Source organism: Mauremys reevesii, linkage group 1 (genome assembly GCF_016161935.1).
Source record: "Mauremys reevesii isolate NIE-2019 linkage group 1, ASM1616193v1, whole genome shotgun sequence".
In the NCBI taxonomy this organism is placed as follows: Eukaryota; Metazoa; Chordata; order Testudines; family Geoemydidae; genus Mauremys; species Mauremys reevesii.
Window position 1 is genome coordinate 191,199,481 of NC_052623.1, and position 18,132 is coordinate 191,217,612.

Consider the following 18,132-nt stretch of genomic DNA (forward strand, 5'->3'; position numbering starts at 1 on the left):
TGTTTTGCTTAGTTTGAGAGAAAGAAGGAAAGAAAATAATTTTATGTACTGATTTATGATTTTTAAAACTGCATTTAGATTGTTTGATTTGTCTAATTATCACTATTGTACAATATAGGCCTTAAATCCATAATTTTAACATTTTCCTTGCAAACATTATAGCAACTAGACGGTACCAAAACATCCCTCCACAAGGTATTTCTTTCTGGGCTAATACATTAGGAATTGATCTTATAGTTTTAAGTATAGTCATCCTAAATGTATGTACAGTTTAGTTTTCTTTTTCATTTAAATATCTGATGTATTTTATTACCTTAAAAACAAAACAAAAAAAAACAAACCTCTTTGCTTTTTTATTTCCTAAATCAAGAAATATACTGATCAATAGATTTAGCATGAATATTGCCAGCCATACTTCTTGATTCTCTTCAGAAAATGCACTCATGGGTAAAAGTATCACAAATCTGAGATTTATTTATTTTATTATTGGGTGGTCCATGAGGCACCTCTTATTTGTCCTCTCTGCAGTACAGCGTATAATGACAAGGTTTCTAACATCTAGAATGAGACCACAAGTGTGAAAACAGAATCTCATGTAACCACTTCCATCCATTTTTGGCTAGGTAACGTATAATCACTCTTCTGGATGCTGAAATAACTATATATATTATGTTACATTATGATTTCAAACCCATGTGCTCATTGCAGAATGAATGTGTATAATAAAACTGATTAAAGTTCAGATCTCAACTGTACATACTTTATATATCAAGTTTACTTGCAAAGATTTTTAGGGTATAAACTATTTGGCTATGAAGTTATGTTGATTGGATCATTCTCCTCCCTGCCCTGTTTTAAATTTATATTGTTGAGTATGCAGCACCCAGCTTCACAACAATTTCTGGGGTCCTTTAACTATGAAAAGACGGTTACTCACCGTTGTAACTGTTGTTCTTTGAGATGTATTGCTCATATCCATTCCAGTTAGGTGTGTGCGCGCTGCGTGCACGTTCGTCGGAAGACTTTTACCCTAGCAACACTCAGTGGGTCGGCTGGGCGCCCCCTGGAGTGGCGCCACCATGGCCCCGGATATATACCCCAGCCGACCCACCCACTCCTCAGTTCCTTCTTGCCGGCTACTCCAACAGTGGGGAAGGAGGGTGGGTTTGGAATGGATATGAGCAACACATCTCAAAGAACAACAGTTACAACGGTGAGTAACCATCTTTTCTTCTTCGAGTGATTGCTCATATCCATTCCAGTTAGGTGATTCCCAAGCCTTACCTAGGCGGTGGGGTCGGAGAGAGATGTGGCGGAATGCAAAACCGCTGAGCCGAAGGCCGCGTCGTCTCTAGATTGCTGGACTAGAGCATAGTGGGCAGCAAACGTGTGGACCGAAGACCAGGTCGCCGCACAGCATATCTCCTGGATCGGAACGTGTGCCAGAAACGCGGCAGAGGAAGCCTGAGCCCTGGTAGAATGGGCAGTGAGGTGGCCCGCTGGGACATGGGCCAAGTTATAGCATGTGCGTATGCACGCTGTTAGCCAAGAGGAGATCCTCTGTGCTGAGACAGGGAGGCCTTTCATACGGTCTGCCACTGCCACGAAAAGCTGGGGGGATTTATGGAAGGGCCTTGTGTGGTCAATGTAAAATGCAAGCGCCCTGCGGACATCTAAGGAGTGTAACCGCTGCTCCCGCGGGGAGGAATGAGGTTTAGGGAAGAAAACTGGGAGGAAGATGTCCTGATTAGTATGGAAGGCCAAAACCACCTTAGGGAGAAAGGCGAGATGTGGCCGCAACTGAACCTTGTCCTTATGAAAGACAGTGTAAGGGGGGTCTACAGTGAGTGCTCGAAGTTCGGAGACCCGCCTGGCCGAAGTGATGGCCACCAGAAAAACTGTCTTCCATGATAGGTACAGTAGAGAGCAGGTTGCCAGCGGCTCAAAGGGGGGACCCATAAGCTTGTTTAATACCAGGTTGAAGTTCCAGGTGGGGGCAGGACGACGAACTTGAGGGTAGAGGCGTTCCAGTCCCTTCCTAAATCTAGCGACCACCGGATGAGAGAACACAGAGTGACCAGCCTCTCCAGGATGGAAAGCAGATATGGCCGCCAAGTGGACTTTCAGGGAGGATATGGCAAGGCCCTGCTGCTTAAGCTGCCAGATGTAGTCCAGAATGACTGGAATGGGGGTCCCCGAAGGAGTAAGAGCCTGTGAAGCACACCAGGCTGAGAAACGCTTCCATTTGGCCAAATATGTGGACCGAGTGGAAGGTTTCCTACTACTGAGCAGAATGTGCTGCACAGGGGCGGAACAATGCAACTCCAAGGTGTCTAGCCATGCAGGAGCCACGCCGTGAGGTGGAGGGCTGGAAGGTCCGGGTTACAGAGATTGCTGTGCTCCTGAGTTATAAGGTCTGGGCAGAGGGGGAGGGTGATCGGTGTGGCTACGGAGAAGCTGAGGAGCGTGGTGTACCAGGGTTGCCTGGGCCACGCTGGGGCAATCAGTATTAGATGTGCCCTGTCCTGCCGTAGTTTTAACAGAACCTTGTGCACCAGCGGGAATGGAGGGAATGCATAAAGCAGCTGGTGCTTCCACGGAATGAGGAATGCATCCGAGATCGAGCCTGGTGAGTGACCCTGGAAAGAACAGAACACTTGGCACTTCCTGTTCGCGCGAGAGGCAAATAGGTCCACCTGGGGAAAGCCCCACTTGTGGAAGATTGCATGGATAATGTCCGGTCTTATGGACCACTCGTGACACAGGAAGGATCTGCTCAGCCGATCCGCGAGAGTGTTCCGAACTCCCAGGAGAAAGGATGACACCAGGTCTATCGCATGAGCTATGCAAAATTCCCATCGATTGATGGCTTTGAGGCAAAGAGGGGAAGACCGGGTCCCTCCCTGCTTGTTTATGTAATACATGGCCGTTGTGTTGTCTGTAAACACGGAGACACAACGGCCGTACAGAAGCTTGCGGAATGCGTGGCATGCCAGGCGGACCGCTCTGAGCTCTCGGACATTTATGTGGAGAGAGAGCTCCTCTGATGACCACAGGCCTTGGGTGCGCAGGCGACCGAGGTGGGCTCCCCAACCGAGGGATGACGCATCTGTCGTCAGAGACAGGGTGGGCTGCGGTGGGTGGAACGGTAACCCCGCACACACCATGGAGGGGTTCAGCCACCAGTCGAGGGAGCGCAGTGTACTTGGCGGGATGGTGACTAACGTGTCCATCACGTCCCTGCCCAGACGGTACACCTAATGGAGCCATGTTTGAAGCGGGCGGAGGCGGAGCCTGGCGAACTTGGTGACGTATGTACATGCCGCCATGTGGCCTAGGAGACCGAGGCAAGTGCGGACCGAGGTCGTGGGAAAGGCCTGCAGGTTGCGGATGATCGCGGACATTGCCAGGAATCGTGGCTGAGGCAGACAGGCTTTGGCCAGAGTGGAATCCAAGGTAGCTCCTATAAAGTCCAGCCTTTGAGTGGGGACCAGGGTGGATTTGTCCACGTTGAGCATTAGGCCGAGACGTGCAAACAGGTCCTTTGCCACTCATACATGTAGCCTGACTTGCTCCTGGGAGGCTCCCTTGATGAGCCAGTTGTCCAGGTATGGGTACACGTGGAGCCCTTGACGATGGAGGTGGGCGGCGATCACCGCCATGCATTTCGTGAATACTCAAGGCGCTGTGGAGAGGCCGAAGGGAAGGACTGCAAATTGGAAATGCTGATGGTCCGCTACAAAGCGGAAGTATCTCCTGTGCAGAGGAAAAATGGCTATGTGAAAGTAAGCGTCCTTCATGTCGAGGGCAGCATACCAGTCTCCGGGATCCAAGGACGGGATAATGGTCCGCAGGGAGACCATCCGGAATTTTAACTTTATCAGGAATTTGTTGAGGCCCCGTAGGTCCAGGATAGGCCTGAGACCCCCTTTTGACTTGGGGATCAGGAAGTAACGGGAGTAAAACCCTTTGCCCCATTCCTCCTTTGGCACCTCCTCTATCGCTCCGATGGCGAGGAGCGTTTGGACCTCTTGCAAGAGAAATTGCTCGTGAGAGGGGTCCCTGAAGAGGGACTGGGGGGGTGGTGGTAAGGCGGGATTGAAACAAATTGGAGGTGGTATCTTTGCTTCACGGTGCGCAGGACCCAGATGTCCGAAGTCAGGTGGGACCACGCAGGGAAAAAGTACGAGAGGCGGTTGGAGAAGGGAGGGAAAGGATCCCGAACGGGGAGTGGCATGCTGTCCTCGGGCGCATCTTCAAAAGGACGACTTCGGACCCGCCTGTGGCTTGGAGGGGCCGCAGCTTTGACCTGCTTGAGGACCAGAATATCGTCTGCGGCCACCGCGCCTGCCAGAATCCTGCCTCTGCCTAGGCACAGAGTACGGACGGAAGGTCTGGGGGCGGAAAGTGCGACGCTGGGTCACGGGGGTATGCATGCCCAGGTTCCGCATAGTGACCCGGTTGTCCTTTAAGCTCTGGAGTCTAGTGTCAGTTTTTTCCGAAAATAGGCCCTTACCCTCAAAGGGTAAGTCCTGGATGGTATATTGGAGTTCCAGCGGAAGAATGGAGGCCTTCAGCCAGGAAATATGCCTCATGGTGATACCAGAAGCTAAGGTTCTGGCTGCGGAGTCTGCCACATCCAGGGAGGCCTGCAGGGAGGTTCTGGCCACCTTCTTCCCTTCCTCCAGGAAGGCCTTGAATTCCTGGCGGGAGTCTTGGAGAAGCAACTCCTGGAACTTGCTCATCTCTGCCCAGGTGTTATAGTTGTAGCGACTCAGCAGAGCTTGCTGATTCGCTACTCGGAGTTGCAAGGCACCCGCCGAATACACCTTCCGGCCTAGAAGGTCCATCCTTCTGGCTTCCTTGGATTTCGGAGCCGGGGTTCGCTGTCCATGGCGCTCCCTTTCATTGACGGACTGAACCACTAGGGGGGAAGGAGAAGGATGTATATACAGGTACTCATACCCCCGGGATGGTACCATATACTTACGCTCGACCCCCTTCGCCGTTGGCGGAATGGAGGCCGGCGACTGCCACAAGGTGTCTGCCTTGGCTTGTATAGTTTTAATAAAGGGCAGAGGCACCCTAATGGGTGCGTCAGCTGTAATGATGCTGACGACGGGATCCTGAACCTCTGGGACCTCCTCCACCTGCAGATTTATATTGAGGGCAACTCTCCTGAGGAGGTCCTGATGCGCCGTGAGGTCTATTGGAGGCGGGCTCGAGGCCGATGTGCCTGCCACTGCCTCGTCCTGCGAGGAGGACGAGACGCCGGGGACAAGGGGGTCCTGTACCTCCCCTTGGTCCTGTGGTGGTTCCTGCTCAAGCTGCGCCGGCGAGGTGGACGCTTGAGCCAACTGGTCGTCTGTGCCAGCCGGTGGGGGACGACTAACCGTGGCCTCTGGTGCTCCGATGAGGCAGCACGTGAGGGAACCAGAGGGGCACCTTGGGCCTGATGGTAGGCCCATGGTGTCCAAAAGGGCCACTGCTGAGCACCCTGTGCTTGAGAATGGGCTTGCTGAGACAGGCCCTCAGGCACATCTGCATCGCGGTCTTGTGAGTAGTAACTGCCCGCTTGGGACGATACCGACGGATGCCTGGATGGCCATGGAGGAGCAGATAAGCCCTGGGCGGATGTCCCCACAGACCTAGTGTTCCTACGGAAGGGGGACCGGTGCCGTGAAGAATCTCGGTGCCGAGATCGAGACCGGGACCTGCGACAGGCCCGGTGCCGGGAGGTCGACCGGGACCTGGAATAGCGGTGCCGTGAGCGGCTCCTAGGTGAGCAGTGCCGGGAGTGGTGCCTAGACCGTGATCGGTGCCGTGAGTAGGACAGCGACCGGGAGGTAGAACAGTGCCGCGAGTCAGACCGGCGCCGTGTGGTGGAGCAGTGCCAGGACTGCAAGCGGCGCGAAGATCGAGAGCGGTGCCGGGATCTGGATCGCCTGCAGGACCACGATCGAGAGCGGTGCCGGTCAGGTGCGCTGATAGAAGCTGGACGAATGAGGGCCGGCTTCCCAATTGATTGAATCACCCGCACCGGCGGTGCCGGGGGTGGTGGCGGAGCCGGGTCCGTCAGTGCGATCAGGTCCTTAGCCACTTCACATACCTCCGGTGTGGATGGTATGACAAGCTCAACCACGGCGGGTGCCGGGGAGACAGGTGCTGGACTCAACGGCCCTTGTCGGACCGGAGTCGACGGCGTCAGCTTATCAGGTGCCGCAGCGGGAGCGGGCGCCGGGCGGTGCAGCTGAGCCCTGCCCTCGTGCTGCGTGTCGGGCGGTGCCGGAGCAGCAGGGGTCTTAGTCTTTTTTGCTCTCGGTGACAGCGAGCGCCTCAGGCCTGGTTTCGGTGCCGGCGATGTCCGGTGCCAAGAGGGCTTAGGAGTACCGGTGCGACCCGGTGCCGATGAGGCGCTCCTCGAGTCCGATGGGGCCGCGCTCGGTGCCGAGGACGGAGGGGTGAGAGCCGCCTCCATAAGGAGCTGTTTAAGCCTAATGTCCCGTTCCTTTTTAGTGCGTGGCTTAAAGGACTTGCAAATTGGGCACTTAGCTGTTAAGTGCGACTCGCCGAGACACTTCAGACAGGAGTTGTGCGGATCCCCTGTGGGCATCGGCCTGTGGCAAGCCGAGCATGGCTTGAATCCCGTGGAGCCGGGCATGTGCTCCGGTCCCGGTGCGGGAAGGGGCTAAACCCCGAACCCGACTAAATCTACTAATTGCTAACTTAACAACTGATAATTAACTACATTCTCTAAATTTCAACTATATACACAAACAGAACGAGAACTACGAGAATGCTAGGGAGGTGGAGGTCAGCTAAGCTGCACTCCACTGTTCCAACGACCGACACGGACAGTAAGAAGGAACTGAGGAGTGGGTGGGTCGGCTGGGGTATATATCCGGGGCCATGGTGGCGCCACTCCAGGGGGCGCCCAGCCGACCCATTGAGTGTTGCTAGGGTAAAGTCTTCCGACGAATGTGCACGTGGCACGCGCACACCTAACTGGAATGGCTTTGAGCAATCACTCGAAGAAGAACATACTATTCCTCAATTTGATTAGCTGAAAGTTGTTTTAAGAAGAGAGGCATGGTCAGCTGCTATTGTTAAATGTTTTGGTGCACGGAGGAGGCAGCTAGAAATGGCTCATGTTATTAAGATTAACTGTAGCTCTCCCATGCAGCTACTGAAGGCCATAACTAATTTTAATAGGATTAATACTGTTTCCCCTGTGGCTGGAGAACTTCATATTACAAAATGGCGTAAAATTATTTTTACAGAAACCTTTCCATTTATTCTCATCACTGCAGTTTGTGTTATTTACATTTATACAATGGCAAAAACACTTAACATAAAATGGAAGAGTAGTTTGAAAGAATATCAGTCTTTCAGCTCTCCTTATGAGCAGAAAAACTGATATCATGAAGTTCATTTAAAACAGATTTTCAGTGGACCCGGGGAAGAGGCAAAAAGGTATAAAAATCTGGATCACTTAGAAAGATAACAGAATTGGTAAATTTCAGCTAATTAACATGGCTAGTCTAAAAGGGCTTTTAGGACATTTTCTACAGCACCAATATCAAGTTACATCAGTGTGATCTGAATGACAAAAACTCACTACTTGTGCTGAGACTGACGCACACATGCCATTGGTGATGCATTTACGCGCTGATCCTGACTGTTGCTGAAAACCTTGTAATGGAAGGCAAGGATTCTCAGCAGGTCCTTAATGATAGCACACTCTCCAAGCTGACACCTTCTTGCTAAGCCAACCTATGTTGTAAAGTTCTAATTAGATGGATTAGTCTGGTATCTTAAACTTCTTTCAATTTGTAATGCATATAATATATATGACAAGAAAGTGCAAATGATCAACTACCCAAAAGAATGTGAGGACTACCAAAACATCTCTCTTACAAGAAAATAGAGAGACCAAATATACATTCTACAAATAATACTTTGTAGTAAAACACTTTTCATCCCAGGATCTCAGAACACTTTACAAATATCAGGCTAGTAATAAACAAACAATACTCACTATATAATATGCACAAACAAGTGCATCTAATCTACAGATAAACTATATTTAAGATCAGAGATGGCCCAGCCTTTGAAAACCAAAATTACATTAGTGAAAATTCTGAATCTTAAAAGTCTGTGATAGATACATGAATATCAGTCCTTTTTGTCAGGTCAAAAAAACAATTGTGCGAACACATTACCTTTGCTCAGTTTCATTCAAGATGGAGATTACAATGCAAAATCCTATTCCAAAGCCCAAATTTTTGGGAAGTCATACTCCTTCCCAAAAATTACTTCCTCTCGTTGAAAACAGCCAGATGTAGTACAGGTAGCATGAACTCCTATACTACCTTGGAAGGAAGCACTCGCTCTACTTTGCTCCAAAGGAAGAATCTTGTTCTTTAATCACAGAAAAAAATAGGTTTCAGAGGGGTAGCCGTGTTAGTCTGTATCAGCAAAAACAACAAGGAGTCTTTGTGGCATATTAGAGACTAACACATTTATTTGGGAATAAGCTTTTATGGGCTAAACCCCACTTCATCAGATGCATGGAGTGAAAAAATACAGTAGGCAAGTATATATATTACAGAACATGAAAAGATGGGAGTTGTCTTACCAAGTGGGGGATCAGTTCTAATGAGGCCAATTCAATCAAGGTGGATGTGGCCTATTCCCAATAGTTGACAAGAAGGGATGAATATCAAAAAAATAGGCAACCTAGGATAATCTTGACTCCTGTGCTTGCACCGGTCTCTTTAACTGACTGGATTCAGTAAGAATTCTGCCTAACAGGATCCTGGAGGTTTTCAGCTTCAAATGTTCCAGAGTCCAAAGAGACTGCATGAAAGAACTTATTTGCCCCTTCATTTTATTTAGGTTTTCAATAATAATAAAACTTGCTGATATAAAGAAAGTCCACAAATCACCCAGTCAGAAAATTATTCAATCTTAGCACAGATATAGGAAAAAGTAGTTCAAAACTTGTCTGAAGGTACATACAAGTTTCATTTTACAATACAGTAGAACCTCAGAGTTATGAACATCAGAGTTACCAACTGACCAGTCAACCACACACCTCCATTTGGAACGGAAGTATGCAATCAGGGTAACAACAGAGACAAGACCAAACAAAAAAAAAAAACCACTCTGTTAAACATAAACCACTTAAAAAAAATAGAGAAAGCAGCATCTCTCTCCTGCATAGTAAAGTTTCAAAGCTGTATTAAGTCAATATTCAGTTGTAAACGTTTGAAAGAACAATTATAACGTTTTGTTCAGAGTTACAAACAATCTCCATTCCCAAGGTGTCTGTAACTCTGAGGTTCTACTGTAAAAGCAATAATGCAGATAGCCTCCAAAAAGCACAAAAATGCACTATACGGCAAATCTTAAGACATATGCAAGAAATTCCCTGTCAGATTTTGTGTGCACGATTGGGTGGTTAAGTATTAGCATAATTGAAATCAACTTTAAAAAAAAACATCAAAAATTTAGCAGGGAAAAGCAGAATTGTCTTAATAATCATAATTTTTGTCCATGGGTAAGTAAAGAGTGGCCTTCTATTGGTGTGAAAAGGTTTTACAAGACTGAAAAATGTGTATGCCTCCCTCATGATATTTAAGATTTTCTGTACAACTTTAAGTTATCATCATGATCCAATCATGGATGCAAATACAACAAGGATTATACCAAGTTGAGAAGAATAAGATGAGACAGCAATGAAGGGATGAATATCAAAAAAATAGGCAACCTAGGATAATCTTGACTCCTGTGCTTGCACCAGTCTCTTTAACTGACCGGATTCAGTAAGAATTCTGCCTAACAGGATCCTGGAGGTTTTCAGCTTCAAATGATCCAGAGTCCAAAGAGTGATGGTTCAAAAATAGTGATGGTTCAAACTTCTGGTAACTGTTTCCTAAAATTATTTTAGTGGTACCCAGGGACCAACACTGAGATCAGGACCCATCATGCCAGGTGCCTGACATATATATAGTAAAAGACAATCCCTGCCTCACAGAGCTTGCTCCTAAGGGGGAAGATTTTCAAAAGCAAAAGAGGAGTTAGGAAAATCAATGGGAATTAGGCACTTAGCTCCCCTTTGGGCCTTTGAAAATCCACCATCCCACCCCCAATTGATATAAAGTAGTATTCCCATTCAGCAAATAGAGAACTGTTGAACAGACAGATTAAATGACCTTCCCGAGGTCATATAGAAAGTCTGTGGCAGAGCCAGGAATTGAAGCTAGATTCTATTCAGGTTATTAGCATATCCCTCACACATCCTACCACCTTCCAGAAGTATTGATGTATGTGACTAGCATCCCTTCATGTGTGGTTCTTTCTTTCCCTCTTCCTCTTTCCAGGGAGAACTTGTGTGTGAATTGTTAAATATTTATTTTATGCATGATGTGTTTGTGAAGGCAAAGTTGAAGTGTTTCGTACTTCAGAGCTCCTAACTTCCCAGTCCTATGCCACAACCACAAGCCATCCCTTCCTCTCAACTCCCTCCCTAGAATCAAAGGAAAACTATCACATGAGCTAAGTCCCTCAACAATTTCTAGAAGGCTTAATATTGGCACATTAGAGGATTCAGTATAGTTCACTCTAGCTTTATTTTACAGTGAAGTAAAATTATCTTAGTTAAGGATTTCAGTAAAGGACAAACTTCCTCCTGAGCTTACATTTACATTTTTGCAAAGTCTGCAATATATTCCACCCTCTTTGTAAATACATACACCTAATAAGTTAAAGAATTAGTCAAGGGCATGAACTGCAGGAATAACTGTCAGTTGAGGTGCTCAATACTGTATTCTTTTGAAGGAGGTCTGAGAAGGGGATCAACTTTTCTTCATCTGAACGAAAAAAAATGGAGGAATAATTTATAGAACTAAGGGAATTTCACTACAATGCAAGACAGCATTTTAAGGAATCATTTACCGTATACCATAAATATTACAAGTACAGCAACACTCAGAAATATTGCCTAGGATGTACACTGACTGTGTCTGCCAACCAATCAACAGAAGTAAATACTCAAGAGGGACTCTCAATACAAAGTTCCAATGGTGACAACTTAGCTAATAAATGTCAGCCAACAATTAAGATGTGATGTAGTCTGGCTTGCTGGAATATGTATGTGGATGAGGCCATATGCCCTAGGACTCTTATACCATTTCAAGCTATTAAGACTGGGTGAGCCTTGAGATCTGCAACAAGAGATCAAATTGTTCAGGATTTCACGTCTGGATGGAAAGCTGTCCTGAGTAGAGTCCATACTGCTCCTATAAACTCTACACTCTGAACTGGACAAAGGGTTGACTTATCTGAGTTGATCAGTAGACCTAGAGCGTCAAAAGTTGACTGGGTAAGATGTACACTGAACAGTACCAGAGCCTGGACTGGCCTTTGACTACTGAGGTAAGGGCAGATTGGCACTCCTAAACTCCTCAGGAAAGCAGTTACCACTGACATACATTTTCTGAAAGCCTGCGGAGCTGCTGACTGGCTGAAAGGCAGCATGGTGAACTGGTAATGAGAATGCATCACTACGAATATGAGATACTTTTTGTGACTGATAAATTGCCACCTAAAAGGAGGCATCTTTTAACTGAGGACAGCATATCTGTCTTTAGGATCCAGGGAAGGAATAATAGAAGCCAGGGTTACTATGCAAAACTTTATGCTTTTGAGATATCTGTTGAGCTGGCACAGGTCTAAAATTGGTCTGAGGCCTCTCTTTGCTTCCAGGATTAGGAAAAAATGGAAATAAAACCCCCTCCTTCAGACACTGTGCAACCTCCTCTATGGCTCCTCCCTGAGGGAGAGCCTGAACCTCCTGGAGTAGCTGCTCTGCGTGAGTGGTCCCTGAAAAGGGAAAGGTAGAAACAAGTTAGAGGTGTGTAAGGTGATGAGTCACCCCTGAACTAGAGCCTGATTAAGCCACATGCATTGATGAGTCATTCCTGTGCTAGGCTGCAACCAATCCACAAGTCAGGTGCTGAGCTACTGTTTCTCCTTTGAGGCTTACATACCTGCCTTGAGTCACCAGACCAGCTCCCGACTTGCGCTAGGTTCCAGCCAATACACAAGAATCAACGCATGTGGCTTAATCAGGCTCTAGTTCAGGAATGACTCATCTCCTTACATACAGTACTTAATACCCATTGGTCCGAGCTTATGCAGGACCAAGCACTGAGGAAGTGGGAAAGGCGGTTGCGAATATGAGGGAAGATGGAAACTGGACTGGCATGGCATCTTCAAGCAACCCATCAAAACACCTGTTTAGTACCCCCTGGGTGTCTAAATGGAGCAGGCATTGATTCAGAGGCAGAAGTAGGTGATCTATGTCTATAACCTCTACACTTCTTTCTCTACAGGTACTAATGAGGAGCAGGGGCAGAGTAACAGTGGGTGTGTGGAGGGCAGAAATGTTTTCTGGATGGGGCGAGTATACAACCTCAAAGACTGTAAAGTCGTCCTTCAAGCCATGGAACTTAAAGTCTGTTTGCTCCAAAAACAGCGAAGACCCTTCAAAGGGAAGGTCTTGTAATGTCTGTAGGACTTCTTGCAGAAGTTCAGAGGACTGCAGCCAAGAGCTCCTGAGCTTGGCCACTGCAGAAACCATGGTCCTACCTGCCAAGTTTGCTGCAGTCAATGCAGTCTGCAGCAAAGTTCTTACTACAGATTTCCCCTCATCAACTAAAGAAGAGAACTCCTGCCTAGCATCTTCCAGCAGCATGTCCCTAAACTTTAATATGGAATCCCAAACATTAAAATCATGTATGTCCCAAAAGAGAATGTTGGTTGGCAACCCTGAGTTACATCCCCCAGTAGAATACATTTTTCTAGTTTTTTCACATCCTTTGATTTGGGGATTGCTTCCCATTGGCCCTGTCGTTCCTTTTCAATGGCTACTGACACCACCAGAGAACCTACGAGGGATGAGAGTACAGATATTCAACCCCCTAGGAGGAAGTATAATATTTACGTTTAGCCCTTTTTGAGGCGGAAGGAAGGGATGAAGAGGTCTGCTAGAGAGACTTAATGGGACCCATAATTGCCTCGTTAATAGGTAAGGCTGCTCACTAAGGCTCGGCGGTGGCCGAAGTATTAAAAAGGATAGGGAAGGACTCCTTAACCTCCTCCATCTGGATCCTCAAGCTTGAGACCACCCTCTTCAATACCTCTTGATTAGTCTTACAGTCAATGGGAGGGAGAGGGGGAAGATGCCCCCTGAAGCGACTGCCACATGTATTCTACTGGGGGATGCAACTCAGGTTGAAGAAGCCAGCACAGTCTGAGGCTGCTCCTCTTCCACTAGCTGTCCAGCAGGGTCCTTCTGAACTGCCTCTTGCTTGGTACTGGGCTCAGGAACAGGTGGTGACTGGGGAGTAGACTCCCTTTGCCTCTCCAAGGACACAGAAGAGGAACAGCTTGTGCATGATCTAGAAACTGGGAGGAACCCCACAGGTTCCAAAAAGGCCATTGAACCAGTGTTGGGCCCCAGTGACTACCTGGCCACAAGCTTGATGGCACTTCTGCCAGAGGGTCCCTAGCAAAGTAATAGTGCCTTGGTGGAGAGTACCAAGACCTGCTCCGAGGCTGGAAAATGTAGGAGCCAATCTCCAACTGAGAGGATGACGAATCTCCCTCTGCTGACCAAGGGGGAGCTGCTCCTAATGGTGCCAGAGACCAGTACCAGGTCAGAGTAGAAACTAGCACAGCCAACATGCCAGGCTTCCCTTTCAATGGTACTGTGAAGCACAGAATCAGAAGCAATGGCAGTTGTCGCAATACTGTGTGCTGCACTGATAAAACTGGCGCCTCTCTGTCTGCTAGTACCAAGAGCATGGTCTTCTACACTGTTGGGAATACTTGTACTGAAAGGCTCAGCAGATCTCTAGCTACCAGAAATGCCTCCAGCATGGTTAGTTTTGAGATGGTCCTGGGACTACAGATGTAAAAGGTGCTCCATCAAGCTCCACACTCAACAGTACCTGCCTCAGTGCCACTTTCTGCAGTACCAGAGAAGAGGAATGCTTGGTTTTCAGCTGCACTCTACTCTTATCCTCATGCCCAGAGGATTTCAGTGCCAGCGACATTGCTTTCTCAGTAATCTGCCTATAGGTCTTATGCCTCTTAGGCACTGAGGAGGACAAGCAGTGCCAGTTTTCAGCCAAGTAGGAGGTACACTCCTAACTGATGCCAAGGCACTCAGTGTCAAGTCGGAATGGCTGGGCTCTGACGGAGGTCTCAGGGCTGCCTCCATGAGCAAAAACTTTAGCCTGGCTCCTCTGTCATTCCTTGTCCTAATCTTCAAGTCTTTGCAGAGCTGGCAAGGATCACAAATATGAGCTTCCCCATACCACTTCAAGCAGTTTGAGTGTGGGTTGCTCACAGACACCAGCCTAGCACAAAAGACATAGGGTTGGAAGCCTTTGTTACCATGGCATTCCTTGATACCAAGAAATGGAAACCCCAAACTGCAGCCTGAAAAAGAAACCAATCTTGTCTACACTATTAACTAAGTACTAATCAACTAGAAAACTATTTACAATAAATTTATAATGAGCACACGGAGCACTTGCTAAAGCAAGCCAAGCAATTCCAATGACTGTCCTGAATTGAGGGGACTCTGGGGCAGCTGGGCCCTTTATACAGGCACACAGTGACATGCAGCAGCAGTGGGTACTTAAGCCATTCCAATAAGTACCACTGGAGGGAAAAATGTCCGACTGTGCACGAGGTATATGTACAGAGTGGAATGGACATGTGCAATCACTCGAAGAACTGTCAGAATTAAGCTTAACACTTAGCTGCAACATGGGTCAGTTTTCTTTAGATGGGGGAAATGGTGTTTTTCCTCCCATTGTGTTGGATTAGTTTAGGAACCAATCCAGTTTGTTTAGAGGTTATTTCCATAAAAGTTGTCAGCCGCACTGACTTGCTTACATCTAATGCTCAGTGGATAACTTTTAAAGTTGTCAGGTACTGATTCTGTGCTAAGTTTGCCCCCAGGTTGACAATGTCCATTCTTAACTTGTAAGAATTTAAAGGATACCTGAGTGTTTGTAAAGACAGAGTGTTACAATACCATCTTTTTACCTTGGAAGTACCCTCTGGCCAATCAGAACTGTGTAGCAGGTAAAGTTGTACCACATGATTACCAACTGATTTGGCTAATCAATTCTTGATTTAATCCTAAATGAGCTCTGGAAATACAGTAGAACCTCAGAGTTGTGACCACCTCGGGAATGGAGGTTGTTCATAACTCTGAAATGTTCGCAACTCTGAACAAAACTTTATGGTTGTTCTTTCAAAAGTTCACAATTGAACATTGATGTAATACAGCTTTGAAATTTTACTATGCTGAAGAAAAATTAACCATCTTAATTTAAATGAAACAAGCACAAAGTTTCCTTAACTTGTCAAACCTTTATTTAAACTTTCCCTTTTCTAGTTTTAGTAGTTTATATTTAACACGGTTCTATACTTGCTTCTCCCCCGCCCCCCCTTTCCTCTGCTGCTGCCTGATTGCATACTTCCAGTTCCAAATGAAGTGTGTGGTTGACCGGTCATTTCGTAACTCTCGTGTTTGTAACTCTGAAGTTCTATTGTACTGTTATAAAGTGCAAAACTAATGGCTCTATTGGTTTATAAGAATGGCTAGGTCAGACCAATGGTCCATCTAGCCCAGTATCCTGTCTTCTAACAGTGGTCAATGCCAGATGTTTCCAAAGGAATGAACAGAACAGGGCAAACATCAAGTGATCCATCCCCTGTTATCCAGTCTGAGCATCTAGCAGTCAGAGGTTTAGGGACATCAAGTGCATGCATCCCTGACCATCTTGGCTAATAACCATTGATGGCTCTATCCTCCATGAACTTATCTAATTTTTTTTTAAACCCAGTTATAGTTTTGGTCTTCACAATATCCCTTGGCAACGAGTTCCACAGGTTGACTGTGCATTGTGTGAAGAAGTACTTCCTTTTGTTTGTTTTAAACCTGCTGCCTATTAATTTAATTGGATGACCCCTGGTTGTTGTGTTATGTGAAGGGATAAATAACACATTCACTTTCTCCGCACTATTCAGGATTTTATAGACCTCTAGCATATACCTTAGTCGCCTCTTTTCCGAGCTAAAAAGTCCCAATCTTTTTAATCTCTCCTCATATAGAAGCTATTTCATACCCTTAATCATTTTCATTGCCCTTCTCTGTACCTTTTCCATTTCTAATGTCTCTTTTTTGAGATGGGGCAATCAGAACTTCATGCAGTGTTCAAGGTGTGGTCATATCATGGATTTATATAGTGGCATTATGATATTTTCCATTTTATTATCTATCCATTTCCTTTTTTGGATACAGTTTTTCTTTTTAAATTTCATCTGTATCCTGCCCAGTCATCTAGTTCAATCATTTGGTCTTGTTGCTATTCTGAGCTCATTAGTACTTTACTCTATTCCACCCCAAACACATCTTATTCTTCCTTCTCCTTCCCCATATATCCTAACGATCTTGATGCCTTCCCCCCATTCCCCAATGTCCTTCTTTCCCTTTACAAAGGCTAGACTGATGACAGCCTTTGGAAGAGACAGTAGTTTAAGATGGCCAAATAATAATTTGCCAAGTCACTGTCTTGCTGAGCCTATATGGTAATTGCTACTTTCCAAAGCTATTTTCAAATCTAGATGCCTAAAATTAGGCTGTTAAATACTTATTTAGCTTCCTAAATAAACTTGGCCTGATTTTCAGAGGTGCCCATTGCATGTCACAGGGAAAATTACTTAGCCTCTCTATGTGTCAGTGTTCCTTTCCGTAAAATTGGGATAATTTATCTCTCACAGGAGCGTTTACATTTAATAGATCATTCATAAAACACTAAGACCTTCAAGTGACAGGTATTATAAATTATTGGTATTATAAAACTTTCACTTAATAATGTTGTAAAGAAATATTTAGAACAGTGGCATTTATGGGTCTCAAATTAGTATAGCATGGGAAACACCTTCATTAGAAAAGTGAAATAAAGTAAACCTAGCTTAATCTTATAGTGGGATGCCAGCAACCACTCAACTAGATTTATCTGTTCCTACAGAACCATTCTACTGAACTAAGGACTTGCTCTCTAAAGAAGTTCATGTGGATATGAACATTCAGCCAACTGAATAGTAATCCAATTGGCTGAACATTGGTAAATTAATTATAAAGCACTAGTTTGTATCACTGCAGATGCTCCCATGAAATAACTTACATGGCATGTACTACACAGCCTCACATCAAATTAAGGGTATAGAATAGTGTTAATATCAATTGTGGTGGTGGTTTTAGTTATAAGATACTATTAAGAAGTAATCCTATATTAAGATTAGGCAGTAGCCATTATATCATCTACACACAACACCCCCAATCAGGCCTACTATATCACATAGCAGATGAATCTTCTTAGCATATGTGCAACTTGCCTCAGGTAGCATGTGACTAGGATTCATCACCGAATTTGGTCCGCTAGTTGGATCATTAGCTTCCCTGGCCCAGGCACTGAATGCTGATCCATATCTCCAAGCAGATCAATGCACCTCTACAACTAATGGCTAAAAACCAATCAAAATGCAGGATTTTCAATAAAAATTGGGATATATCAACATTTTAAAACAGGTTGGGTTTTTTGGTAATCTCTCTGGTATATGAGTTATTACCTCCTGCTAGTCTGACATCTTTCACATGCATTAAACACACACACACAAAGAGTTTCATGGTACAACACATTCTAGTTATTTGGCATTATAAAGTAAGGTTGTTAGTGTTTTGTCAGCAGTAAAAGACTGACAGGCCATCAACCTTTGGAGAAGAGTACAACAGCAGCATTGTGCATAGACACAGGAAAGAATGGTGTGATTTACAGTCCTTGGGACAAATTTTGCTCTGTTGCAACAGTATAAATCTTAAGTAGCCCCTTCAGTTGAATTATTCTGGATTTACACCTGTGAAAATAAGAGTAGAATATGATAACTCACCACTCACTTCATATCTCACTATGTGCTCATTCTCAATGGAGTGCAGAAAGTAGGACACCTTCATCCCCCCTATAAATCTCTAGTCCACTTAGC

General features: G+C 45.8%; 1 protein-coding gene across 1 annotated transcript in view; it reads right to left on the reverse strand.

Annotated features, from left to right (window-relative positions):
* Nucleotides 1-18,132, reverse strand: part of CRYBG3 (crystallin beta-gamma domain containing 3) — a 160,491-nt gene extending 142,359 nt beyond the window's left edge. The window contains exon 1 of the mRNA XM_039521845.1: nucleotides 18,047-18,132. Within this exon, the coding sequence (XP_039377779.1) occupies nucleotides 18,047-18,051 (5 nt within the window). The 5' untranslated portion in view covers nucleotides 18,052-18,132. The remainder of the gene's footprint in view (nucleotides 1-18,046) is intronic.